The sequence below is a fragment of the Typha latifolia genome, chromosome 11 (assembly GCF_019914945.1).
Source record: "Typha latifolia isolate L0001 chromosome 11, TyphaL0001v2, whole genome shotgun sequence".
In the NCBI taxonomy this organism is placed as follows: domain Eukaryota; kingdom Viridiplantae; phylum Streptophyta; class Magnoliopsida; order Poales; family Typhaceae; genus Typha; species Typha latifolia.
This window is the reverse complement of record NC_133096.1, coordinates 10,770,923-10,797,767: the sequence shown is the minus strand read 5'-3', so window position 1 is coordinate 10,797,767 and position 26,845 is coordinate 10,770,923. Positions and strand designations below refer to the sequence as shown.

General features: G+C 37.5%; 4 protein-coding genes and 1 non-coding gene across 9 annotated transcripts; 2 read left to right on the top strand and 3 right to left on the bottom strand.

The window, feature by feature from the left end:
* Positions 1-458: 458 nt before the first annotated feature.
* LOC140797417 (uncharacterized) lies at positions 459-3,254 on the bottom strand. Of its 2 annotated transcripts, XM_073150829.1 has the most exons (6): positions 2,994-3,254; positions 2,785-2,892; positions 1,975-2,142; positions 922-1,032; positions 720-796; positions 459-643 (listed from the first exon to the last, which is right to left on the bottom strand). In XM_073150829.1, the coding sequence occupies exons 1-5, from the start codon at positions 3,093-3,095 to the stop codon at positions 755-757; spliced, it is 531 nt and encodes a 176-aa protein (XP_073006930.1). In that variant the 5' UTR covers positions 3,096-3,254; the 3' UTR covers positions 459-643; positions 720-754. The 2 variants fall into 2 exon arrangements, with proteins under 2 accessions (XP_073006930.1, XP_073006929.1); XM_073150828.1 differs by having other exon boundaries at positions 459-796; positions 2,994-3,248.
* A 227-nt stretch (positions 3,255-3,481) lies between these two features.
* Positions 3,482-3,641, top strand: LOC140798353 (U1 spliceosomal RNA). Its single transcript, XR_012110828.1, has one exon. It is a non-coding gene; the product is annotated as a U1 spliceosomal RNA (small nuclear RNA).
* A 518-nt stretch (positions 3,642-4,159) lies between these two features.
* On the top strand, positions 4,160-6,321 carry LOC140798075 (protein transport protein Sec61 subunit beta-like). 2 transcript variants are annotated; one of them, XM_073151801.1, is made up of 2 exons: positions 4,160-4,266; positions 5,944-6,321. In XM_073151801.1, the coding sequence occupies exon 2, from the start codon at positions 5,958-5,960 to the stop codon at positions 6,201-6,203; it is 246 nt and encodes an 81-aa protein (XP_073007902.1). In that variant the 5' UTR covers positions 4,160-4,266; positions 5,944-5,957; the 3' UTR covers positions 6,204-6,321. The 2 variants fall into 2 exon arrangements, with proteins under 2 accessions (XP_073007902.1, XP_073007903.1); XM_073151802.1 differs by having other exon boundaries at positions 4,266-4,386.
* Positions 6,322-7,156: 835 nt separating this feature from the next.
* LOC140798264 (protein HEADING DATE 3B) lies at positions 7,157-11,258 on the bottom strand. Of its 2 annotated transcripts, XM_073152068.1 has the most exons (5): positions 11,095-11,258; positions 10,562-11,013; positions 9,169-10,178; positions 8,473-8,524; positions 7,157-8,363 (listed from the first exon to the last, which is right to left on the bottom strand). In XM_073152068.1, exons 2-5 carry the CDS (start codon positions 10,772-10,774, stop codon positions 7,359-7,361), a joined length of 2,280 nt encoding a protein of 759 aa, XP_073008169.1. In that variant the 5' UTR covers positions 10,775-11,013; positions 11,095-11,258; the 3' UTR covers positions 7,157-7,358. The 2 variants fall into 2 exon arrangements, with proteins under 2 accessions (XP_073008169.1, XP_073008170.1); XM_073152069.1 differs by having other exon boundaries at positions 10,562-11,258.
* A 9,272-nt stretch (positions 11,259-20,530) lies between these two features.
* On the bottom strand, positions 20,531-26,315 carry LOC140797842 (uncharacterized). 2 transcript variants are annotated; one of them, XM_073151522.1, is made up of 10 exons: positions 26,008-26,315; positions 25,548-25,723; positions 24,999-25,130; positions 24,855-24,905; positions 24,472-24,568; positions 23,020-23,066; positions 22,688-22,904; positions 22,169-22,298; positions 22,035-22,077; positions 20,531-20,908 (listed from the first exon to the last, which is right to left on the bottom strand). In XM_073151522.1, exons 1-10 carry the CDS (start codon positions 26,063-26,065, stop codon positions 20,834-20,836), a joined length of 1,026 nt encoding a protein of 341 aa, XP_073007623.1. In that variant the 5' UTR covers positions 26,066-26,315; the 3' UTR covers positions 20,531-20,833. The 2 variants fall into 2 exon arrangements, with proteins under 2 accessions (XP_073007623.1, XP_073007625.1); XM_073151524.1 differs by lacking the exons at positions 24,855-24,905; positions 24,999-25,130 and having other exon boundaries at positions 26,008-26,181.
* Between the last annotated feature and the right edge of the window lie 530 nt (positions 26,316-26,845).

Genomic DNA, 26,845 nt, shown 5'->3' with positions numbered 1-26,845 from the left:
GGTGATGACAAATGAACGGTTTGGATGGAAGTAGTCGGACGAGCGGTTGATGCCTCCTTGATTTGGGTCCATCGCAAATGGGACCCAATAGGCCGACTCGTGGACTCCACCTTGTAAGGCCGCTCTTCCGCCTCCGGGAAGTGTTGGTTGAAGAAATTTGTCCAAATAATTCAATTTTCACACCCCTGAATCTAAATTTTTGGTTCTCCTCTGTGCCTCTGATGCTTAATGAATTTGGTGTCTTAACTGACCTTCAGAAGAAGTATGAGAGAAGTGAGGTATTTGAGGCATATGATTCTGAACTCTCTACATCTCCTTTCTTTGATATCAGGAAATTTTAAAAAAAAAAAAAAAAAAAGCATTAATCTATAGTGATCTGGGGTTGGCTTCACAGAGCACAGGCAGCATCTGCCTTTGGATGAGATTGTGATTCAAAATTCCCAGGCGATTGGCTGGAATTATCCAACACAAGAATAATCTTGAAATTGCTGGAATATATACTACCTCATACAGTAACAGTTTCATAACAAGGTAGAAGCAGAGAGAGAGAGAGAGAGAGAGAGAAAAGAGAGATTAAAGTAATACTCGCGCCCCATACAAAATCCTAGCTCATACAGAAAGATGATCAAATTGTTCGACATAACTGCAGGTCATCGACAAAAGTTAGTCATCATCAACAGTTAAAAGGTCTCATCAAATTATTGTAGTGTTGTATACACCTGTCATTCCCAAAGTGTAAGGAAAATTAGAGCAATCAGGCATATGTTGTCTTGCCAGACCTCTGTTGCTTCTTCACCTGCATATATCAATTAAACAGTATCAGCATATAAAAGGTTATAACTGACATTTGAATCCTTGGACTTGCTTAAAGACTAACAAATGTGAACTGATCATGTCCAGATATCTATTTTGCATACTTACCACTTTAAACAATGACTGGAGATTGGTTATTCCAACTGGGCATTCGCCCTTCTCATCATATTCTGCAAACTCATCTTCAGATAAATCAATGTCGAATGTAGTGCCACTCAGCTGATGAAGAATGACAAAATCATTATGAAAAAAAAAATGGATAACAACATTACACAATAAGATTGTATGAAATGTAATCAACAGTTTAAAAAATTATGCATCATGATTGCAGATATAATATATTGTATTCCTCATAGCTCTTATCTGGTTCTATGGAACAAAGCAGACTGGCATGGAAGTGGAAGAATTACAAACAGTAAGTGGTGGAAAGGAGACAATTAACTCAAAGCAGTTGCTTCTGTTGTATAATGATATTGACAAAGTAAACAATACTGTAAACTTTATACCAATACTTCAGAACTTAAGAAGCAATTAGAATGACAAAAGAAAACAAAAAGCTCAACCGCAACAAGCATATAAAAGACAAATTCTAAAAATTTAAGGGCATTTTGGGGCCAAGTACCAACGCTTTTAATGCAGGTCTCTGCCTAGATGAGAATAAAAATTGCTCCTATCAGCAGAAAATCAATTGGCGGTGTTGATCTACAAGATGTGTACTGCTCATAATCAGACAGAAATAAGAAATAATGGAAACACAGAAAAGATATTGTAGAAAACAAATTCCAAGATGGAACAGAGAAGGTCGTAGATTTGTTACTCCAAAAAAGATTCAAATGGAAGTGTAACAGGAAACAATAGCTGGAAGTGCTGGCTCAAGAACAAGTTTCATATTATACAAGAGCCTCTATCATCACTATATCTTACAAGTTCTTCCATTTTCAAGCTTCTATTCAGGCAAGCTGCAGAAATGTGTCTAATATATAAGGAATTAATGAGTAGGTAAATATTTAGCTATTTCATATCTTAGGAGTCCAATCAGAAGTAACTAGAATACTGGAAGGCTCTAGACAATCAAATAAAAGTAATTGCAGACACTGAGAACAAAATAGGAGTTAGATAAACATAACATTGAACTTCTACTTGGAACCAAGATATACTTACGGATTCAGCTTTCCATCCATCAGAAAAAACAAAATCGACAGGTTCAAAGCCCCTGCAGTCGAAAACCATCAATCTAGAATTTTTTCCAGCCTGACTAAGCTCAATAGTCAAAGGTTGACCCTGTCCAGGAATCATTTGAATTGTTCCATCCCTTCCACATAGCTTGCACTAAAAGAAAATCAGATATGTCACTGCCTGTTGGTATTAAATATTGGTCAATTTGGATGAGCACAAGTGATCCTGAAATAAAGAAATATGAAACCCAGCTTCCCAAGTTGATGTTGCTTTAACATAACTGTTCAAGAGGAAAGATATAGAATATATGAACTTTCAATTCAATGACAAAACATCAACGAGTAATAACATTGGGAACTCAACTAGAATCATTTACTTTCGGACCAGATTTAATCATTATAATAAGAAAAGAAAAAAATAGAAACCAAGTCCATTTGTCATGGTAATTAAAACTTTAAGAAGAAAAAAATCATATCAGATTACAAAATTCTACACGTCCTTTACCAATATCGTTTTCTATTGAAATTAAGAATCTACCTTCCTCAATTCCAGTACCACACAATTGTTACATGCCTCAGCATTCAGGAAATGGCAAAACATATTATCATTTCGAGGATAAGAAATCCCACTACTCCCCTTTAACAAGCACCCAATCAGATCATTTAAATAACAAGATACTCTGTCTCAGTATCGATAAAATGAACAGCAATAAATTGAGAAACATCGGAAACAACCATGAACAACATTGAAGCTTAAATTAGTAGGATCTCGCATCAAAAAAGAATTGCTAAGCACCTTCTGCACCAGATTGGCTGTTCCCCTTCCATTAGTAAGAGAGACCGACTCGGAAAGAGCAACCCACGTCGTCTTCTGGCTAATCTCGCCACAATTCTCGCATTTAACCTGCGCGCAACCAAAATCCCAATTACAAAAGCAAGAAAACCCTACGATTCGGACCTAAATTGGTAAAGATAACGGGAAAATCGAAGCACGGGTTCCACTACCTTAAAGTAGTAGGTGTAGTTGGGATCGTCGCAGCCTCCTCGAGGCTGGAGATTGGTAAGGTTCTCCAGTTCCGCCGTGAAGTGGAGCAAGTAGAACACCATCTCGTCCGCAAGAAAGAGAGCGAGACGAATTAGGGTTAGGATTTAGAAGGAGAAGAGGAGGCGAAGAGGGTCTGAGATTTTTCTAATTTTTGGGAATAAATTTCGACAGCATCTCCTAGAACGAGATTCAACTTGACGTCGAAGAAAAGAGATGGCATTAGACCTTAGAAAGAGAAAATAAATAATTAAAAAAAAGAAGAGATAAACGAGAAAGAGATGCCAAAGCCCAATACGATCCATTTGAGGCGGAATAAAAGACAGGCCGGCCCAGTTTGGTTTGTGATGGTAATTCCTAATACCTATAGAGAATAGTCCCACATCGAGAGAAAGAAGCAAGAGGGTAGAGGAAGAAGGTATAAAATAGGTTCGAGGGGTGCTGATGAAACATACTTACCTGGACGGGGTCAATGGGCGATCAAGAAGGCCCATGGCTTAGGCCCGTGGCCCACATTGCACTCAGTGGGAGCGCTGGCTTACCATCTCCCCATGTGGGAGAGTGGACGTCATAATTTGTGGCAGCGAGGGTACGCGTACGCGCGGCCCTCACTTAATCCTATAATTTAAATATTTACCTGCACCTAATTCTAAATATTAAAATTTAATATTTTCAAAGGTAAGGGGATAATTTTTTAATCTTTTTTCTCTATGGGAAGTAGCACATAGAGACGAAACCCTAACAGAGCTCTCCTATAAAGAAATTTTTTTCGCAAAAGACTCAGATTATTTATACTATAATAGAAATTAGAATTAATTTAAGATCTCTATTACAAATAAATAAATAAATATATGTATATATATATACTTCAAATCCTATCAGAATCTAGTCAGATCTATAACTACCTATATCTAATCCAACCCATTAAATTATGTAGATCAGAAAATAAAGATTTATATCAGAATTAAGCAAATTTAATATTAAATAATTTATATCCGGTTACACTGCTAATCTTATGGGCACATTAAGAGTTAATTTAATTTAATATTAAAAAATTCGATTTCGTGAAATTAGGCGTCACAACAAATAGCTCGAGCCTTTAATTTGACAAATCAAAATTCGAGTCGACCAGCAAGTCTCGATCAATATAAGAGCGTTTTGACCAAGTACTCAAATAGAACGAAGCGTTTCTTTCGCGTGGAAAGGGGAGTTACGCCGCGGGCAACGTTCTTAAAGGTATTCTCTCTCGCCAATTCCTTCTCCCGTCTCCGTAGCTTCTTCGTTGTTAGGGTTCGTAGAGATCGGCTTTCGGAGGCTAGATCTTTCTCTCTCTCGATAGATCGGTGGTAGATCTAGGTCTCTGTTGATAGATCTTATCTTTTTTAGGGATTCGACTTGGATTCGTGCATGCCGGTCATTACTTTTGTTGTCTGATTTCCTGTTCGTGTGAATTTTACTAGATCTAAGATTTTTGTATTCGATTATAATCGATCTATTCGGATCGGTAAACTTTTGCTCGATCCGCATGCTTTCCGTTGTATCTTTCAGTAAATAGCTGTTAATCATCGATAAATATCACGTATTATAATGTTCTTAGAGAACGGTAATAGTGCGACGAATCCTACATAGATCGATTGTTGAATTGTCTGCATAGAATCAAACTTCTTTTACGATTAGTTAAGGAGATACGAAATTATATTTTCTGGTACATCATATCTATTATCTGAGAATGCCTTGCACGTTGAATTATTTCCTCAGCATGCTTTGGAATTGGAGATTTTATTCTGATACATGTTTTATTCGACTACAGGGAGAATATTGAGTACTGCTTAGCAAGCAACTATAGTATGAAAACTCTACTGTGAAGATCTATAAGACCTCTAGTCTGTATTATCATTGCTTAACTGAATTAAGACTTCACAGCATATTGTCATCGTATGTTTTGGTTTTCTATGATTTATGTCTAACAGACATGTTACGAGAGTCAGTATTGAGTTTTCCATTCCTTTGGAGTCTTAAGAATTGAAAAGTATTTTCCCAGTAGATTAGTTAGCATAGCAGAATTGAGATGAATTGTAGCATAACATAGATGGGATTTATGATATTTTTTTCACCATGTCTTGAAGAATGAAGACTGTGGGACCTGTTTAGCTCTTCTGATTGCCATCTGGTTCGTTGCTGTGTAGGAATATACAGCTTTTAACTCTATTACACGATCTTTTACATCTTTAATCCTTGTGTCTAAACTCTAAAGTCATTCACTGGGTTCTTCTGCCAAATCATCGACATGTAAGATGATGTGTGTTCCATATAATTTATCTGGCATCATTTATTGAGAAGGAGAAGTTTGAAATGTATCTATGATGTACTATCCATCTTGCATAAGTAACTTTTCCCTGAAAACCTTGCATAAGCTCATTGCACTTTAATAACATTTCCTATTGTTACTCACAAATTGACTGCTAAGTTGGTTTGAAATCAGTATTTTTAGTGTGCTTCAAGTTCAGCAAATGGATTAGCTGCAATCTTCAATTGGATAATTGTTTTCTTAAAGATAAGATGCAGTTCTTTTTCATTTGAAAGTAGAGTAGAATTGTTGTGGCTTTGGCTTTAAGATTTTCTAGAATTGGGCTATACATTTTTGTTATTGAGCAATAGATGCCTTAGTGGCATAGACATGCAGAAATATGTGTCTTATAGAATTGTAATTGCTATACAACTCGATGCATACCTCTGGAAGGAAAATTACAATTAAATTTAAATCAACACTTCAATTCATTCCAGTTGCTGGACAACCTATGAATATCATCTGGCTTTTATAATATTCCTATGTATTTTATTTCCTGAAATATGGAATCAATCTATTTCCCATGTATTTTTCTCATTGCTTAAAAGTTTCATGCTGCTCCACAGACAACTGAAGCAAGATGGCGAATGGCGAAGCACCACCCAGGGGTAGTGCAGCAGCTGCTGCAGGCTTGCGGAGGCGGAGGACAGGTGGTGGCAGCGGCGCAGGAGCTGGAGCAGGTGCAAATACAATGCTCCAGTTCTACACTGATGAGGCTGCAGGGCGCAAGATGTCCCCCAATACTGTCCTTATAATGAGCATAGGGTTTATTGCTGCAGTTGCCTTTCTGCATGTGTTTGGCAAACTCTACCGAGGCCCCCAATAGTGTGGGAGATTAAAATGGTAGAGCGCCCGAAATTTTAACTTGCTTTTGTCTTTTGAGTTCAAATCCTTGATACAATAAGATCAGTGACTAGTGAGACGTAACTTTCTTGCACCACTAATTCCTACAGAATCTGCAACGTACTATTTGTGACTTTAGCGTGCGTGATTTATCTGTGGTGTTCTCTGAGAGGTTTGACATGAAAATTATAGTGTGCGATTGTTCACTGGTGTGTACTTAGAGGTTTAATGAGTTTTAGAGGTCCTGAGTTTGACTATTGCTATTAAGGTCCTGCTTGTTGTGAGATATGCGAGCGATGCACGGTGAGAAGAATGTCATTGAATTGTTTAGGGAATTCGCATCAGAATACAATCATGTCAAAGTCAGGGAAGTGCTAGAAAGTATATCACAGTGGCATTGTTGTTTTATTAGGAAATTTAGAGAAGGCCAGAACAGATAGGTATTTTATTTACACCTTGCTAATGATAAAACTACAGGCTTTGTTTGCTTTGGGTTTAAAAATTTCCTCCAACTGATTCAGTAACTTTTTTTTTTAAATTTATATTTAATTAAGTTTATTTTTTTTTAATTTTAAGATTAATTAATCGAGTTGGGAGCTTAGTTTCACTCAAGAAATATAGTTAACCGCGTGGCTGGTTCCAATTGGATGCTCGGAAATGAACGGCAGCAGTCAAAGACGAGGGGATTTATCCTCCGAAGACCAATTTGGCGGAAAATATATTTTCGAGGGATATTTCATGATAATTGTTAACACCAATTGAAATTTCAAAACAAAAAAAAAAGTGAAGCATTTGGAGAATAATACGACAAACTTCATTAGCTTAAGCTGCATGTACTCTCAAATTTTTATTTTTATTTTTAATACCGAAAAAGCCCATAGGAGACTCACGAATCCTTTGTTGAATCATAAACAATTGACAATCTTGTATTCAAAATTTATGTGCTGAAACCAAAATTTTTATCAGGCAATAGTTTACATAATCCTTATTATAAAATTGCACAAGGACATAGCTACATTCAGATGGGAGAACTATACTCTATAAAATAACAGTAACAGTCAGGGAACACTATTAGATACTAAGCTAAGCCCATATTATAACATGTAAGATTTGAAATAAAATCAAAGAGAAAAATGAATCACGAGTCATTTTGTTGTCTCTCTTTCTGTATCGACCGAAAGATCCGTGCTGCCGACTCTGTGGCTGACCTAGCATTATGAGGAACAACTTTAATGACACGAGTCTGATTGTCCTGGCTATCGGGTGAGTGCTGAGGTGGACCATCTGTTGCCGTAGTCTTAGGAAATAAAGACAGTGCATCTGCCCCTTCTCTTTGTGCCATGTCCAAAGGAATGCTTGCACTGCTTCCTTGCAACTCACTGTCTTTTGATGCCTGAAATCTCCGGCCACGACGTGAGAATGGGTCGCTCTTCGGGTGCGACATGTTACAAGACATCTGAGAGTTCTGTTCAGCTTGCCCATTAGGCCGTGAAGCAGCCAATTGTGTTACCTGTTCAACTGCTGACGATGAGATAACGGAGTTCACGACTGGAACGCCATAAGATGAAAAGTAGCTTGGAGCAACTGCAGGAGCAACAGGAGGAACACCTATATTATGCGGTTGATGAGGCGGTGGAACACCGTAAGCTGAATTCATGAAGTCTCCAGCTGCTGAAGGCAGATTTAAGGGAGGACAGTTTGCATAGAAAGGAGTTATAAGACTTCCAGCTGGAGGACAAGGCCCAGTATAGGGCTTGTAAACAAGTCCTTCAGATGGTGACATAACGGGGACCAACCACTGATTCATAGGTGGGGGAAGACACCATGAATTTGGTCTACTCTCAGGAGCCATGGGCTCTACCCGCGAGTTCCCAGTGTAGGGTCCATTTGGTGGAAAATAACCATGACGACTTCCATTGACTCCACTCTCGTGAGAAGGAAGAGGTTGGCTTGCTTCTGTGTTCTCCTTCGAGCAATCTGTTCTTTGTTTAGACTTCTGAGTATCATCCTCATCCTCAGCTGTCTGTGACTGAGATTTTCCATTAAATTCAGATGGCGGATTCTCAGTAGATGCCGGGAATTTCTCAAGATATGGATTGCCCTGAAAAAGCAGATCTGGGGAAGCTGCGATCAACTTCTGCACCTGTTGAAGTCAAATGCAATCTTAATTTAGAAATAGCGCTGACATTTTATTGTATTGTACAAGCTTTTTGTTCCTAGAAAAAAAGAAGCTGGTGTTCATGCTGACTCACCTTTATCAATCTATGCAGCTCAAACACTTGTAATGCAAAAACCCTCTGCTGACTGAAAAGCAAAATGTTCAGAAAACCAAGATCTTATAAAAAATGGAGAGGAAATAGCACAGCAATTAATGTAGAAACTAGCAGTAACTAAATCAAAATGGAAGTATATTCACCAGCTTTTCTGTGAATATGATTTGCTTCTAATAGAGAACTGCGCAAAGGGTCAGTACGTGGTGGAGGAACTAAAGCAGAAGCATGTAACTTTCAGAAAGGGCAACTAGGATGATCTTGGGCCAACGGCAAGCAAATACTCCTCCAATTTAATATCCATTTGAATGATCTTGCATGCTTTGAAAAACTCCCGACAAAATTTTACTTGTATATTATTAAAGAACGCAAGCATCTAATTTTGTATCTTATTGAAATGCAGCCTAATATGGAGCAAACTTTCCTAGAAGGTGCTCATAAGGATTGAGCATGCGTTATGATTTTCTGGTAAAGCTTGTAAAAATTGTAGGTAGATGCAAACTACAATTAGAAACTCTATGGTTTAATGCAACTAAGAATTGGATCGGAAGCTCCTTTACTTATCGATGGGAAGTAAACCTCTGTCAACGAGTTAGGAAAGCATTAAATATTTGCTACCTGTAGAAATGTTAATCACCAAAAAATGATTACAAATAGCTATCAAGATATAGTACTTACTTGACAATAGCTCTTCTTGCTTTCCAGAAATGCTTCGGACCAATTACTGCAACAACATCATCTGGAGATATCTCAAACCCTAATACAGAGTCCACCAGTGAGGACTGACACAATTTGTCCTTTCCCTCTACATCTCTTAGTTCCAGTATTCCGTTCTCCTTATTATCATCTTTCTGGTAGACACTGTTAGAAAATTTTGACGTTTTATGACCGTTTATGACAGATGCCTCAGAACATATCCCATTTCTCATCCTTCCAACGGTTTGATTTTCTACAACATTAGTGTTATCCCTGTCCTCATATAGACCACCATTAGCACAAGATTCTTCATACATACTTAAACTTCCATTCCATGATTTCTCAGAGGTTCCATTCCATGATTTCTCAGAGGCTCCTTTAGTAATTGTTTTTTCCTTACAACAATAATCTTGGGTGATCGGTGATCGCTCTTTAGATTTTTCTCCAGATTTTGAACTTAATAGGGATTTCTCTTTAGCTTCTTTGATTGCTAAAATTTCTGAAGGTTCCTTTTCACTACGATTTATATGAGAATTCCTTGACTTCCCATCAGAAATATTGTTTCCTTCTAAATGTCGTTCACAAGATTCCTGGCACCGTTCTGATGAATTTATCATGGAGCAGCTTTTCTGTGCACTCTCTGCACAACTGGATCTCAATTTTTCCTGCCCCATCACGACATCCTTATCACACTTTGTTGGAATATCTGCATGAACAAAAGTAGGAACTCTAAAATCCTCCTCATCACCCAACTTCTTCCTATAAGAATTGTTTGAATTGGTTTCCTTTATAAGTGGAGAACTGCATTCAGCAGCAGATTCTGTGACATGTAATTTCTTATTAATATGCTTTCCTGATCGTGTTGCTAATTCCGGTCTTGTGGCATCGCTGCTCACCCCGTTGGAGGATTGGCCATTAAGCTTCTCAGAATGAGCATTTATGTGAGAATGCACAATAGATGGAGAAAGAATGCTCCTGTCGCGATCACACCCCTAAGACACAGAATACACACATAAATAAGAAATTTTGATTTATGCTCAGAAATTGTATGAGAAACATGAAGGGATGCTTCAGGTTAAGACTTAAGATGGACTGAATGTTATAGAACTTTGCTTATTTGATAAAAAGAAGGTGATCTCAAATGTGGAGAAGTATTAACAAAGAGAACTACAGTATAATCACGAGAAACATATAGCATCACAATGAAGCAACCAAATCGTTGCTTCGATCAAGATTCTGTAATATCACTAACACAAGTTAGTAAGGTAACTAAATGAGAGTTCACATCAACAGATTAAATTGGTGACTCATAAATTTGAGAATAGAATCAGAAATTAAGTACTATAAATCAGGTAAAGCAAGATTCCAGACTAACCTGACTAGAAGACCTAGAAGCGACCATCTTGCCGGCATTGTGCGGCGTCAGCGATGCTGTGGAATGTAACCTATGTGAAGGGATGGTGAATTGTTCATAGAGAGCCATCTTGTTCCTGGGAGGTGCTCTTGGACCTCCTTTATCTGCATCGTTCACATGAAGCCTCGGGAAAAGAGGCCCCAAGTTCTTATCCTCATAATTCCCTCCTTTCATCACCCCACCCCCAAAACCCTCACAATCTCACCCACAAACAGCTCAAAAAAACTCAACCCATAACCCACAGCAAAACTCAACTAGTTTTTCCAAGATTTATGATAAAAAAAAATTTAAGGTAATTCCCAAAAATAAGAGCAACGCGCAAAACTTCCACTTTGACTTGCAGCAATTAGCACACTTTCTTCAATACCCGCTTCGAAAAATTTCGATTTGTTGTCCAAAGACAACACGAAATCCTAACAAAGAGATATTTTTTAGCAAGACCCGGTTGCCAAAATCCGATTTTTCCACTAAAACACTGCACGCAATAATTTTACCTCGGATTAGAAGATCTCCGTCAAAAAAATCCGCGATCCGCGAGGAAGGCGGCGAAGGGAATAGAAGAAAGGCAAATATCGAGAGAGGCAGAGGAGAACCAGTGAGGAGGCTGCGAAAGATAGATTCGGTAAAGGGCAAAAAGCGATGCTTGTTTTTGGGTATTTGGGATGCCACCGCGGATCCTAATCCACAGACTGGAATAATATATTTGATATAAAGTGCTCAGTAGTGGACCCCACAACCTCGCATTTCCTCTATTTCTAATTCCTTTTTTTCAAATACGAAAAATAATTTCTTTGTTTTTATATAAATATTTATGAAAATTGCAATTTAAATTTAATCTACTGCAATAATTATAAAATACTTATCCTTATTCATAATTATCTGTGACATAATTTGATACATACTAGAATGACTAGGTTTACATATATTTAACACAAAATATTATAATTTCTCCCAAGTGCAACTATATATATTTTAGAATTTAGGTAGACAAGGAGAATTTATTCCAGATAAGCCTCTCTTTATTTTATAAAATCTTATCAAATATAAATTAAAGGATTTATTAATCGGTTATTCTAACTTTTGTCTGAATATTCCACTCTTTTATCACAAAATTCCAAAGTATTAATTCTAATCTAATCCTAGTATTTTTCTACCAAACCGGAGGCTTAGGAAAATTAATCGAAGGAAGTCTATAAAACTACTTCCGTACCTGCCACTTGTTTTGCTAATCCGGGTCCAACCAAGGAGCCCATAGTATTTAGTATTTACGAACAGATGATTTGCTGATGAGAGAATCATCCATCCCATTCATGCTTCATCTACAAGAAAACCATGGACGCAAAAAAGCTTTTTTTTTTTTTTATAGGATAAATATTGTAATATAACTGTTAATAAATAAGGTAATGAGAATTTGTTTGCGTAGGTTCAGATGCGTCAATCAGATACCACGGATCACTAGGAAAAATTTTAGAAAATAATCATCATGATTCAGAATATTAAGATGAAGCTGAGAAAAAATGCCCAAGAAATGCAATGTTTGAGGATGATTAAGACTTGGTTTTTAAATTTATATATATATATATATATATATTTTTGGTAGTGGATGGCAAATTTATAAACCAACTCATTTAATTGTTTAATTAACTTTGACTTAGCCACAGACAATTTAACAATTAAAAAGGATAAAACATCTAATTCAGGAATATTTGCCAAAGTATCAAATAAAGAATATTTAGTTAACTTTAGTAATACTAGAAAACTAATGTAACGAAGAAAAAAACACTAGCAAGTCAAGAAATTATTTTTACATTATTTGTGCTAACCAAATGACTTTAATGATATTTATAGAGCAAAAATAAACGAGCTGCTCGAGCTCGGCTTAAGCATTGAGTAGGGCTTGAGTTTATTTTAGCTTGTTTACACCCATTCATAAAATATCAATCCCACGATAAACCGCCCTGTAATAAAAAATAAAAAGCCTAAATTTGAGGCCCAAATTTCTGGCCCATATGAAAAGGTCTTCAAGGCTCCAACCCAAGATTAAGCCCAATTCAAATAATAATAATAATAATAATAATAGAAATACTAAGAGGAAGACAAAGCCCCATGCAACCACCGACCACTTTTCCACACAAACAACTTGCAGTTTTTTACTCAGAATTAGGATTCAAGAATCAAGAATCAAGAATCAAGTTAGGATTCCCATTACTATCTTAATCTTCTTTTATGCTGGCTCTAACTGAATCGATCTGCTACACTTGGGCATGTCAATAACTTTATCCACATTCCAACAAAAGAAAAAAGATCGTCACGTCCATTTCTACTGAGACTTCCAACTTGCTCTCCTTCCTCGTATTACATTAATTTTCCCGCACAGGGAAATTCAATATTTAAATGAGAAGAGAGAGAAAAAAAGAAGTACGTACAATTAAAGTGTTATTGATTTTTAAATCCATAACGTCCAAAATTTAACCACTTCCAACTTGCTCTCCTTCCTCGTATTACATCAATTTTTCCGCACAGGAAAATTCAATATTTAAATGAGAAGAGAGAGAAGAAAAAAAAAAGTACGTACAATTAAAGTGTTATTGATTTTTAAATCCACAACATCCAAAATTTAACCACAATCTTTTATCCAATTCTTCTCTTACAATATAGTAAGCTTTGGATCGGACCAAATTAAGAAGAATGCCCTTGGCTTTGGGGCAACTCAATGTGGTACCCGTCTATAGAAAGGAATTAGCACCCTAGTAGGGAGACTCGAAGCTCAACAGATTGGGAGGTAGCCATGGTGTTTAAAAAAAAAAAAAAAGATGTGGGCTTTGCATGGTTTTAAAGGGATAAAAAGAAGGAGCATGCATATATATATATATATATAATTCACCGATCAAAAAAGTTAATAAAATTTTTCATCTCCTTTTTTGGTGCTTGGGAAGTAAGTCAAAATGAGGATTCTTTGAGGAAGTGATCAACCCCCATGGGCATGTGGGTTAAGGTTTTGGTTTGGGAGATCGAAGAAAGTGTGCATGGGATTATTGGTGGAGATGGAGTCAAACCTAGCAGTCGTAATCCCTAGGGTTTCCAAGGCTCTGACCTCTGTTTTGAGGAACTTGATGTAATTGGCAGCTTCATCGAGCATTGATGCAGTGTCCATCCTACTCCCTCCGGGGACCAACTTTTGTAGTGCTCGTACCCTCTCGCTGATCCTCTCCCTCCTATGCCTCGCAGCTACTGTTTGTGGATCGCTTGATATCCTCACATTCTTCCTCTTTGGCTTCTCCACGACTCCTCCCTCCTCCCCTAGAATGCTCACCGGCCTCATCGCCGCAGCCCGGTAGATCATCTCCTTCACCTGCGCAATCGCCTCCCTGTCCGGCTCGTATGATCTGACCACTTCGCGCCGCAACAGTTCTGTGCTCGAAGACGCGATACTCTTGTCGAACTTTAGCCTCTTCGTGATGGCGGTCGAAGAATCATCCGATTGGAGGAGTTTCTTCTTCTTCTTCTTCTTCTTCTTCTTCTTCTTCTTCTCCTCCTCCTCCTCCTCCTCCACCATCATCATCATTGCATGCTGCGCCTTCTTTGATCTGTTAGAGCTATCAGGCCTTTCTTTCCTGGGCTCGTGCTGTGATGATGGATACGGATTCGAAGAGCTTTGGGACGCGTCTTCTTCCCGGTTCTCGCAATTCAAGTTGGCTATGCCGGCGAGGAAATTATCCGGTACGATAGGCATGTGTGGATCGATAGGATCCACAGCAGGCTTGCTAATATATGATGGTAAGGAAGAGCACAATTGAGAAGAGAGATCATCCACCCATGTAATACCTGATCCCGATCTATCGAGAGTCGAGTCGGCGGCGGCCGCCAACTTCGTCGTGTCGTTGATCGAAACCCAAGAGGGGTGATCAGTTAGCATTTCCGCCATATCAAGCTCAACAACTTTCCCACTAAGAGTGCCATAGCATTCGTTGGGCAACGAGAAATTATCATACTGGTTGCTCCACACGCATGTCGGAATGGAAATCTCACTTGCAAGAGCTATTAGACTATCCCAACCCAAACTATCCATTGCAGTACTGCTCTACAAGCCTAAGTAAGTAAAAAAAAGGAGGAGGAGAAAAAAAAAATCAACACGACCTTCAGATTCTAATAAGTTTTCTTGTGTAATAGGATAGAACAAGGAGGGGTGAATCATAATACCTTAGCAAGATGCTGAGAAGACGAAATTATTTTATTAGTGCACTCCAAAGTAAGAGACACAGCATTAAGCTAGCTAGCTAGCTCTCATGGCTTTAAATCCACAGAGAAGAAGGAAAAGGAGCTCATAAACTCTTCTACCTAGATCTCTCCGCCTTTGGGTTGGCTTGGATTGGAATTATGCTCTCTTTGTACCGTGGACGCAGCTGCTAGAAAGTGAACTTATAAAGAGGGAGGGAAGAAGAGATGGTCCTTTCTGATTGTTGCATAACAATTCTTTATTTATTTTTTCTTCTTCTTTCTAACGGGTTAGCTGTGCTGGATCGTTTGAAAGATAAAGTTATTCTTTTCTTCTTTTCCTGGGGCATTTTGCTGATGAGAGAGGACTCAGGCAAGTGGGTAGCATTTTTTTTTTTTTTATTTAGAATCAAGAAAAAAAAAAGTGGGTAGCATTTTTCGAGAGTACTCCCGAGGAGGATACATCTATTTTGGTTTTGGTTGCATCTGCTGTTCATTTCCCTATGCTGCAGTAGAAGCTAGATAACCACCCTCTCTTGTCCATTAAATATATTAATTGGCGATAGCTCTATCCATATCTGCATCTAATATAGAGTACTTATATATCTTCATTCTTCTAGGCTATATTTGCATTAATTCTAGAGGTGCAGTATTTGATGTGACACTTCAATTATACAAGCAATACTTATATATGTGATGTATTTATTAGAATAAGTACACAGAGACTCCACGTAGTATATATATACGTGTCTCATGATATAATATAAATTTAGTGGTTTTGGACAAGATAAGATAAGAATTAATAGCAACCAGAGATTGTTGAGAGAAATGTATATGCTTTTTGGCACATAAGGCAACAAAAGGGTGCTGAAATTTTTATTTAATTTGGAGTGCGAACAGTAAAGCAGAATACGGTATCATAATATACATTGTTATCTTAATGTGTGTTAACTTAGTAGGGTATATGACCTGAAGTACTCTAAATAATGGAGACAGCATCAGCATCATCTGTCTTTTCTTAATCACAAGAGATGATCAGCTACAGTAAGACTCAAAACTCAAAAGGCATGAGAGAGAGAGAGAGAGAGAGAGAGTTGCTAATGTTTGACCTACCAACTTGAATTGACATCAATAAATTTATTTTCTAAGAATTATTGCCAAGATTTTTGGTCAGAAAGCAATAATTTTTTTTAAAAAAAAAAGGTCAGACGTCCCCATAAAAGTTACAGGTCAGATGGTTTAATCATCTTGGTTGCAGGTTTAGGTCCATGCATGCATCTGAAGACTCAAGAGCATCTAGGAATAACGTACAATAATAAGAGTTCATTTCTTATGAAAAAAAGAGGGAAAGCTTTCTCTGCCCAGATTTGAGATCAGTTTGTGCTATGGACATTCATAAACTAATGGTCCAGACGTCCAGTGCACCTAAAAATAAAAATAACTCACAGGACAATGGAGTCAGGAACAAGGTACAATGCAACTTGCTCTTCATTGGATAATCTCCTTTTGTATCATTTTGTTCCAATTTTTGTAATGCATGCATATGGTTAATATTATTAACTTACCATGATTAATAACGCTCCTCCTTTATCTGTATAGATAAATATATATATATTTGTAATTTTGAAATAATTCGAGAAACCCAACAATAAATAACTATGATAGATATATATAGATATATAGATATATATAAGTAAACTAATCGGCAACGGCAACGGCAACGGCAACGGCAACGGCAACGGCACCAGCAACGCATTGTATGTGTTAGTGTTACGTTAGGAGTAGTAGTTGATAATTTGCTTTCGCTGCATCCGGCGGGGGTGTAAGGGATCGTCGACGTCCGCCTACTTGGAGACAGCCGGAATTCGGGGAAAAGAGCCTGTAACTGTAACTAATCCAAGGCGTAAAACAAGTCGCAATATCCCGTGCCGGCCCCACGTTGAAACCGGGACCAACCGATCTCCGCTCATCAACAACCCGTCTACAAAGCGGATTAATTTAAAAGTCTCGGTATTTCACTATAAAAATTATAACGTTTAGTATAAAACATAAACTCATTCAGTTTATAAAACTCCTCGATCTCACCGTTGTTACTAAAATCTATCAACTTTTTTTTTTAACAAATAACCCATATTTTTATGTGCTTACTCACAACTTTTTTTTTCCCAAGAAAAAGCTCCTAGATACAAGTTCTTTACAACCTAATATATAAATGAATGATCATTTGACATAAGCTTTGACGCCTTGGATATAAGAGCAACATTACACAATAGTGAGAATAAAAATATTAAGCCCTAGGGAATAAACAAAATATGATAAAAGCATAACCCTAACAAGTACGCATGAATAAAAAGCTTAAAAATAGTTTACGGCTCCGTCACACAATACAACAGTTGTAGGTACATAACCTTATGAAATCTGAAAAGTTCGAGAAGAATCTTGAATTCAATGAGTAAGATGAGTGGACGGAGAAGCTGAAGCCACAACCCTACCACCAAAGAAAGCCGATGAGACCGATTGCACTTGTGGGTCCAAAGGAAACCTGACCGCAGTCAATTTGCAGATGCAAGGTCGAAGATGGCAATGCCGAGGATCTATACTTTAGTAGTAAGAGGCAGCAGATGAGGAGGGTAAAGCCCACAAAAGCTACTGAGTGGTGAAGACAATGAGAGGAGAGAGCTTTAGTTGCAAATAGAGAGGGGAGGGTAATGTGTCAAAGATAACATGGATGAGGGTGAGGGCGACTGAGGAACAGGGGCAATGAAGTGGCACAATAGTTGCGACGATGAGGGGAAGAAAGAAGGTAGGACCAAAAAGAAGATGAAAGAGAAGGTAAAAAGAGACGAAGCAAGAAAAGGGAAAAAAGAGATCTTCTACCACTTAGGCTAGGAGAGGAGAGGGGAACAGTAATTTATTGAGGACGAAGAGAACTCTCTACAAGAGAGGAGAAGATCTAACGCTAACCCTAGCTAGGGTTGGCGGGTATAACTTACCGATTTCACTATTTTAAATTTGACCAATATTTATTATATTAAATCAGGAAAAACACCTCAAACAACTTATTGTTCTAATGTGCAGCTAATGAAAGGTCTTGAGGTCATTAATGAAAGTAAATGTGAAGAAAATAAGAAACAAACTTTAAAAATTTATAAATGTAATTATCTCTGCATATTGTTGGTGTAAAGTAAAGTATAAGGTAAAAAAGTAAATATTGGAGAAATTGTCAGGTGGGCCTTCCCTAGGATTTGGATGGCAGTGACCATCATCATTGAATTGGTGAGCATCTGCAGGAAAAGTGCAAAGCACTGAAAAGTACATGACATGGTGACATTCACTGTACCTAAGATCACATTTTATTATTATCAAAACTATAAGGTCTTGTCAACATCAACACAAGATATTCTACAGTGCCTTTAAGGTATCTAAACCACCTCATTTATATACTCTTTCACTAACTATCCATTCTTCATTTTATTATCTTTTCTTTCTTCTTTTCCACTTTGCGATAGATTAAAGAAAAATTTGAGGATAACTGAACTTTCAACTTCTCATTAGAAAATGATGCTTTTGCTACTAAAATATCGGCCAAGATACTATTTTTATGTCAAGTTCTGCATAAGTTCTAGAGTTTTCCCTTTCAAAATTCAAGGAATTATCTGCACTTGGGAATTATTCTTCTTACATTTTAAATGTAATGGTTGAGAGTGGAACAACTTTGCTAGTAACCGAGGAAGCCGAAGCATTGGTTTTGAAATGTAGAGGTTCCCATTATATATATATATAGTTAGTTGGATATATAGGAAGGGAGCAGGGGACCTCATAGGACACTTTCTTGGCTATCATAATGGGATATATGACTAGTTATATATATAGCTATAAATTGTTATTAGAAAAAAACGAGAGAGAGAGTAAATATTCCAAATATGTTGCCTTGGAACGTCAACGTGGCCATTCCTAGGACTCGAATGGTAATGGTCATGGTTGAATAAGTTAGCATCTCTTAAAGATTTGCCAATCAATGGAAAAGTACATTATTTGATGACATGCAGTGTACCTAAGATGGCGTTATCATTGCGTGATAATTATCAAACTTAGGTGCGAGTCATTGTAAAGACTACGTACCAATCTTTTCTTCCTCCTACTTTTGTTTATTTTTAATTTTCTAAATCCGAAGATGAATTACTTGAAAAAGAAGGAAAGAAAAATAAAATAAGAAGGGGATTCCCGATACACGAGGCTGCGGACCGATACACTGTACATAGCCAGGATCGTATAAGATTAGATTAGAGTAGCAGTTTCAATGATTCAAACCCGTGACCACAAGATACTAGTAGTACATGGTCCGATTCCACCGCAGTTAGTAAACACATGCATCCTGTTCCTCCAACTCATAGAGGCTTATTAGACATGACACTGTACATTGAATGTCATTGGCTGGCTGTGACAGGCCGGTGTATCCATTGAGTGGGAGGTAGATCTTGCCTTTGTCTTCCTCTCATATATCCACAATTGAAAGAATGCCACTTGGGATTGCCAGATATGATCCATTCCTAGGATGACTCAAGTTTTGTGGGGGAGAGAGACTGGAGACACTCTCTTCTCCTCACTTCTGGAGCTATTGTTGGATTCATCCATGTCCTGGCTCGGAGCGGGGACAGTGAAGAGCGCGGCGGACCACTGGTCGCTGTCGCAGTCGCAATCAAATGGAGCCCCGCCTAGTGTGCTCCAATGCTGATCCAGTAGTTACTCTTTGCATTACCCTTTTGAGAAGCATTTCTCTTGTTCCACTGCATTCATACTCATACCTCTTTCTTCTCTCTCTCTCTCTCTCTCTCTCTCTCTCTCTCTCTCTCCCCTCAGGACTGGCCTGAATTGATCGACCAACCTCCACCGTCTTGATGTGATAGCTAAAACGGATTGATACTAGTAGAAGTAAAGAAGTTGGCCACCGGATCGTATTTAGCCCCACCGGAGGAATTCCCTGCTATAGGTGTACTTATTACATTATAAATGGTTACAGTGTAATATATGTATTAACCCAAATTAGTTCAAAACAGTTATAAACTTTTTACTTTAATGGCCGTATAATTTGTCAGCCAATCACGGACTGGCTGCCGAGCGACATTGGCTACAGGAATCCTGCAGCCGAGGCTGCAAACAGTATGCTCCCAAAGAAAATAACTTTTGTAATGTACTGACCGGAGATTCAGTGAAAAGAGCTACTAAAAATATACATTATAACAAATTTAGGCCAGATTTATTTGCCTGAATTAAAGGGGGATAAGATAAGGAATAAACTGTTGTTTATTCTTGATAAATACAATCAAACAACTAAAGAGATATTCGAAAAGAATCATAATAAGTGAGAGCACCTTTTTATCCCAGTTCTAAGATGGGATCAGAAAACTGAAGATTGAGAGGGTAAAGGAAAGCAATCAATTCAATTGCAGAGAATAAAAGAATTTAAAAGGAGTGCAGCAGGGAGGGAGCAAAGACCAAAGAGACATGGTCCAAACCCAGGTACGTATCACATGCTTGGGACTACAGTGGTGGTACCGACTCTTCGGATTCGGAATGCACCCAAACCCAATAAGTGCATGGGTGGGGCTCACAAGCACTTCAATGCACCGGTGACCACAATCGCCAATTCCGGCAAAGCAGATTATTTTGAATGCAAATATATTGTTCCCCAACCACTCCCAATGACACAGCTGATCACATAGTAATATTTCCTTTCAATCAGTCAACTTATGATATATACATACCTGCAAAAAGGGGAATGACAACATAACCCCTAGGCAATATTCAGATCCTATAAAACTGCGATGTATTACAGTTCTTCAAGTCAAGATTCCACTCATATGCAAATGTATCCGGTGTGATTAGAACATATATATATACGGTTGCTGATAGTCTCTGTACTCAATAAGCAGTACAGAGACATGCAATAAGATGTTGGATATTGTGCTTGCTTCTAAAAACATGGTGATTGAAGCTCGTATACAGCACAAAGGCTTGCTACAGATCCAGCATTCGGCCTCTAATAATTGCCTCAGCCTTCCTTACCTCCATCACAGGTCCGATGATGAAAACCTACACGGTGCAATTAGAAGCAATCCAGTCAGTATAAATTTATCTAACTTGTCATAGTAGGTCTTGTAATTTAATCTACTAAGAGCTCATTTCTAGGTAAATTCAAAATATTCGAGTCCTTCGCGTAGCTTTCCGTTAGTATTCATCGCTCTAGATGGACTCAAGCTGTCCAACTATTACCAATCCCCAATTACTTATCAACAAGCAAATGATACTGTGGGTATGAATGCCAGGTGATTATCAGGTAAAATTTACCTACTCTAGAAAACTATTTAAAGACATCCTAATCAAGAATCTATCTACTAAGCCAGCCTAAATTTCTTTGTATCGTGCAGAAAACATATTTAAAACAAAAAAAAACAGTATAATACATTTAACATAGCAAAAACAGTACATTTTCTTCACTTATTGCTGTCAAAAATCAAAATAATAGGTCGGTCAATGTGAATAATGCTGAACCAAGGATGCTCCCACTCTCCCCCTCCACCCCCTTATCTATATAAGCAATTAAATGATTTCACAATCCTCACTTTATCTATATTTATCTACAAAGTCTTTGTAGTATTACTAGTATAATAGTATATAGCATAAAGCAACGGAGCACTACTCATTACATGAAGACGACAAAAACTTTAGGCCTTATTTGATTTGAGGCCAAGCTTCGAACTTAGTTAGTTAGTCTTATTTCTTAGTCTTGATTTTTTAGAGATTAAATTTGATTAGATATAAAAAGGATAAAAAAATGTTGGTTACTGAACCAGTTTACGAGTGCCTGAACCAATTCAAGGGTGAGTCCCTAAACTCAAAGCAAACAAGGCCTTAATGATATTAAGAGCATGACAGTAACAAGAGAATCCCATCATATAAAACATGAGATAATATACACATCAAACACAAATTTCAGCGATTCTAGAGACATAGGCTAAGGCTAAAGTCAACCATATCGTAGTTATCCTAAAAGTATGAGAAATCACTAAGTTCCATGAAACAAATGGAATAAACTTTTGGTATGTTGAGCTGACCAGAAATTTATGGACTCACGTTATTCCATGCTTACAAAAACTAAGGCCTACTGCATCCTAAATTCCTACCAGCCATTGGAGAAGCTTAAAGCAGCAAACCTTACCCTGTCAGGAGGACCCTTAGCACCACCTATAAGAATTTCCGCACTGCAGTGTAAGAAAACAAAAGATCAAGATGAATTAAAGAACATTCAACAACTAAATCTAGTACCATATATCTCAGAAACAACACACTTACTTGCAAGATTGTTTCACAGACATGATAGAGGCTCCTCTTTTCCCAATGACTCGTCCCATTTTCCCAGGCGGAACATTTAAAACCGAGAGTATCTCCTCTTTAGGAGTATAACCTTCAGCTACTAGGTCATCTGGATGCAATTAGATCACATAAATACTTTATTCCTTTCACTTATCAGCTACTAGGTCATCTGGACGCAATTAGATCACATAAATACTTTATTCACTTTCACTTATCCTCTACAACAATCCTTGTAGCTTTTTCACTTATTGTGCATCAAACCTAAAAGTCAATCCCAACTATTCAGGTTGATTATATGGATCATTTCATCTATTCAACTCTATTTCGTGCAGAAAATTGATCTATAAGGATCCAGTTGGATAGCTGGCAAAAGTTTTATGCTCGCTATCAAGCTATGAAATGGAACCCTCCTTTGTCTGAGCCTAGGACCATTTTTGAAACTTGAAAGATATAACAATATGCGCACCCAGATGGAATCAGATAGAAAATGTATTTAACCTGGGAGAGGAGGAAGAGGTGGCCAATCTGCTTGGTCATTATCATTGATGCAGAAACACCTACAGTATAATGAGCCTCGAACTCCAAGATGCCATAGAGATCTTCTAGTCAACTTCTCAACCATCTTCTGATATATATAGAGTAGAAAGCGAATATCATCCGTGGCTGCTCGAATCAACATTTCAGACAGTGGCCTATATTTCCAAATAGCAGGATCCTGATATTGTCATATTGTACATATCAGTTCAAAGCACAAAACAGTCTTAACTTCATAATTTAACAAAACAGTCAACCTATTTCCATATTAAATAATTGGTTGCAGCCAGGCTAACCTGTCTCAGACGAACACGCACTTCTTCCTTTTCAAGATATGGAACTCCTACATGAAGCAATACCAGAATATAAACATGCCATATGAACAATCAAACATCTCGACTGAGAAAACAACTAGGTTTAAGTCTTTCGGTCACTAAAATCTTCATCGATAAAGATGGGGACAGATTAATGTAACACTTGATGAAAGCTGAAAGATCACATGTTATAACTGAAACGGGATCCCATTAGATGTAATGTAGAAAGTTAGAAACCAACAAGCCAATGAAAACTATTTGTAAATCAATTCACTAGCAGAGCCAAAAGGAGATGGGAGAAAATCAAATAAAAAGGAAAATATGAGAAGAAATGGTTAGAATGAGAAGACTCAAAATGGTAGCCTTTTTCTGGTGCTTGCACATCCCCTGTGATAACCTACTGACCAACAGTAATGCCAAGCTTTTACTACCAGCCCTTTTGGGCCTGACTATCTGGATCCTTTCATCCATCTGTTTGTAGCGGTCTGTGCCATTCCAAAATACAAGTATAACTCTTTAGAATAAGCTGACATTACATGTTTTCTTAGCCTGGACCAGATAAACTAAGTTAATCTATACAAAATTCTCTTTAGAGGTAAATGTCTTAATCCAAAATTCTGAGGATGCTTTACCACCAGCTTACACAATATGAGAAACTGAAGGTACAGGGAGCAAGTTAGCAATCACATAGAAAATAATCATACCAATCATTTGAAAACACTGGAACCAAAACCAAGGATTTTAGTCCCAAAGTTGTGGGGTTGGCCACATGTTTTCTTTTCCATCCTTTCATTCCGATCAATTAAGATGCTAAAACCTGAAAATCAGCGTTATTGAAATGCCCTCATGGTTTAAGTGGTTCTAGTTACATATAAACTAAGAAAACTTGTAGCTGTACAACTTTCATAGTTACAAATAGAGCAGGCGACCACAAGAAAAACATCCTCATCTATAACTGAGTTCTCAGCCCAGCATATTCTTCTCTACCAAGTATATTTGGGAAAATAAGATTACATATCATTTCGACAGTATAAGTATATAACAGGTTATGATTACACCAACACGTAAAAGAGAGCACATTCAAGTACAACTCCAGCTTGCAAATTAGTGGCGAAGAGATACGTAATAGTGAGTAATGACATATATAATAGTGTCTTGGCACAAGTTGTGGGATTGCCAAGTCTCAACTGTTGGACAATTTCCTTAAGGTTAGAAGAATTTTCAATGTTGTCTTATTCTTTACTTTCAGATCATCTTTATAGAACCTAACTTATCTTTGGATTCAATGTGTTAATTACCAGCTTTTCATTGACATTCATATTCATTATTAAAAACAAAAGAATATGAAACATAAGTAACTGCATTCTAGATTAACATGAGTGATAGTTAGAGAGAAATTTAAGGCAAAATGAAAAGTTTAGGTCAAGAATGTACCACAATAACGAGGATCGGCAAGAAGGCCGACAAAAGATATATAGTCATCTGGTGACCGCTTTCTTCCTTCTTGCTCCTCTATTAGAGAATAAGCAATCTACATGAGCAAGAAAGCATTGAGAAAGTCATCAAACAATATTTTCATGCCAACTTAGGCATATCCAAGAAAATAACTGGAGTATCAGAAAATTGCTCATCCATTTCCATGTAGTAGTTATGCTTGAATCTAAAGACAGCATTTTCTATTGTAAATCCATGCTGCTTCAGAGCAAATGTAGGAAATAAAGATTTATAAAATGAAACAGTCTACTACTCATCATACTCTTGGATTGAACAAGAGCAATCCTTTATCAGGGAACAGACGTGAGAAAAATGAGGTTTACCTGAGTATCTAAGACATTATGCAATTTGATGCCAAACTGAAAAAATAAAGCCTGAGTACAAGCATAAGGTTCATGCATTAGCAAAGATTGCAGAATTTTAAAAAAAATAGTATAGAAGAAATAGGGGCCAAAGCATTTAGAGACCTCGCTGTCTCGTTTGCAGTCGTGAATAACTTTTGTGATGTAATTAGATTCAAGTGCAAGTTTACAAGCTTGCATGACTTCCTCCTTTCCATCAATAGCATCAACAATGTACACAGCATCAGGAAATAAAAGCTAAAAACCACAGAAACAAGAGATTGATCAAAGAACCAATGTATTAGAGGAAACCATTATAAAATTGGTAAATGTCAAAACAGATTTTTGCGTAAGAAAAAGAAAAGGACCCTAAAACAAAGCAAGAGAAGAAATGTGAATCAACAGATTGAGATTACAAAAGGATGTAAAAGCAAAATTACTCGATAATCCTGGTTTTAAAGTATAATATACTTTAATGAGCAGAAAGACTACTATAATCAGTAAGATTAACTGCTTATATGCCTGCAAACAGAAGCAAACCTAACACGTTAGATCAAACAATCAAGAAAAAAATTGATTAGTTCTCTAAATCCTATAATAGATAGAAAGAAGCAGAAAACTGGAAGGGACAATTAAAATAAGGAGTAACGGAAAAAAAAAAACAGTTGATTTTACCTGCATTACGCAAAGAGCACCATGGCGACAAAGGTCGACACCTTCACAATCGAATCCGATAACCAACGGCCTATGGGCTGAGGGTTCAAGAAACTCAACCGGAAGCTGAGCAGCATCGGTGACAATATAAACGGGAACTTGCATGAATTGGTCACTATCATCAGAAAGCGAGACACCTGTGGTACGTATAAAGAGAAACTAAGCTTATTGCAGTAGAAGACAATAACAACATAACAACCAAAACCCTCGATCGGAAGCAAAGTCAGCATCTAAAACTAAAAACAACTAAATAATTAGGCGTGAATCCATCATCGAGAAACAAGTAGAGGGTCGAAGAACTCGAAATCATAAAAACCTCGACCAATAAGGATACACGCATGTAAGATCCTCACGAGAAGATTGCGGTCGAGACATGAATCTAAGAGAGCACGTCAAAGAGGAGAAGGAGATCAATAGGCACCTGAAGCCGTGGGGAGAGGAACGCGAGCATGGCGAGGAGGAGGAGGATCGGAAGCCATGGCTCGATTCCGATGGCTTCTTGGAGGGGAAAGAGCTGTGGAGCGACTGTTTGGAAATATATGGGCAGGAAAGTGAACTCGCGGAAATATGGGAATCTTTTTCCTGGCAATGCCGATTTCTGAAGGTTATTTAGCGAATACGACGACGACTATCGAGCCTCCAGTCTTAGAACACTTTTTTTTGGGAGTTGCAATTTTATCTTCTCCTAATATAAAACTTACCCACTCCTTATAGATAAAGAGTAATCATGCAAATTGCTTAGCTTCTAATTATCAACCTTTTCTCTTTGTTTGGAAGCTGTATTACTTTTTGTAACTCTGTCGATTATCTTTTTGTCATTTTCCAAAGTCTAAATATATATATATATATAGCTTTCTGAATTATATTTTAATATCACTTATACTCTAAAGAAAAAATTATATATGAAACTAACATCTCTCAAACTGTAGTGGTAGCTATGGGGGTGTCGTGAAAGTGTTTAATCAATGCTTGTTGCACTCGATGTTTGTTGGCACCAAGTATCAACCCGTCGCACGCCTCCTGCTCGCAGGTGGTTGGACAAATCGTTTATCTATTTCCTCAATTATTTGATAACTCTGGATCTTTTTTGCTTGTTGTTCACAAGTCTATAGAGAAAGAGAGTTAGAGAAGAAAATGTTGTTGGCTCCGCTGGGTCTGCTTGTCATAACAAAGCATCCGTAGCATGATTAACGAATAGTTAATTTAATATAATTATTCACTTTTTATACACATTTGGGCGGTAAAAAAAAAAAAGAGAA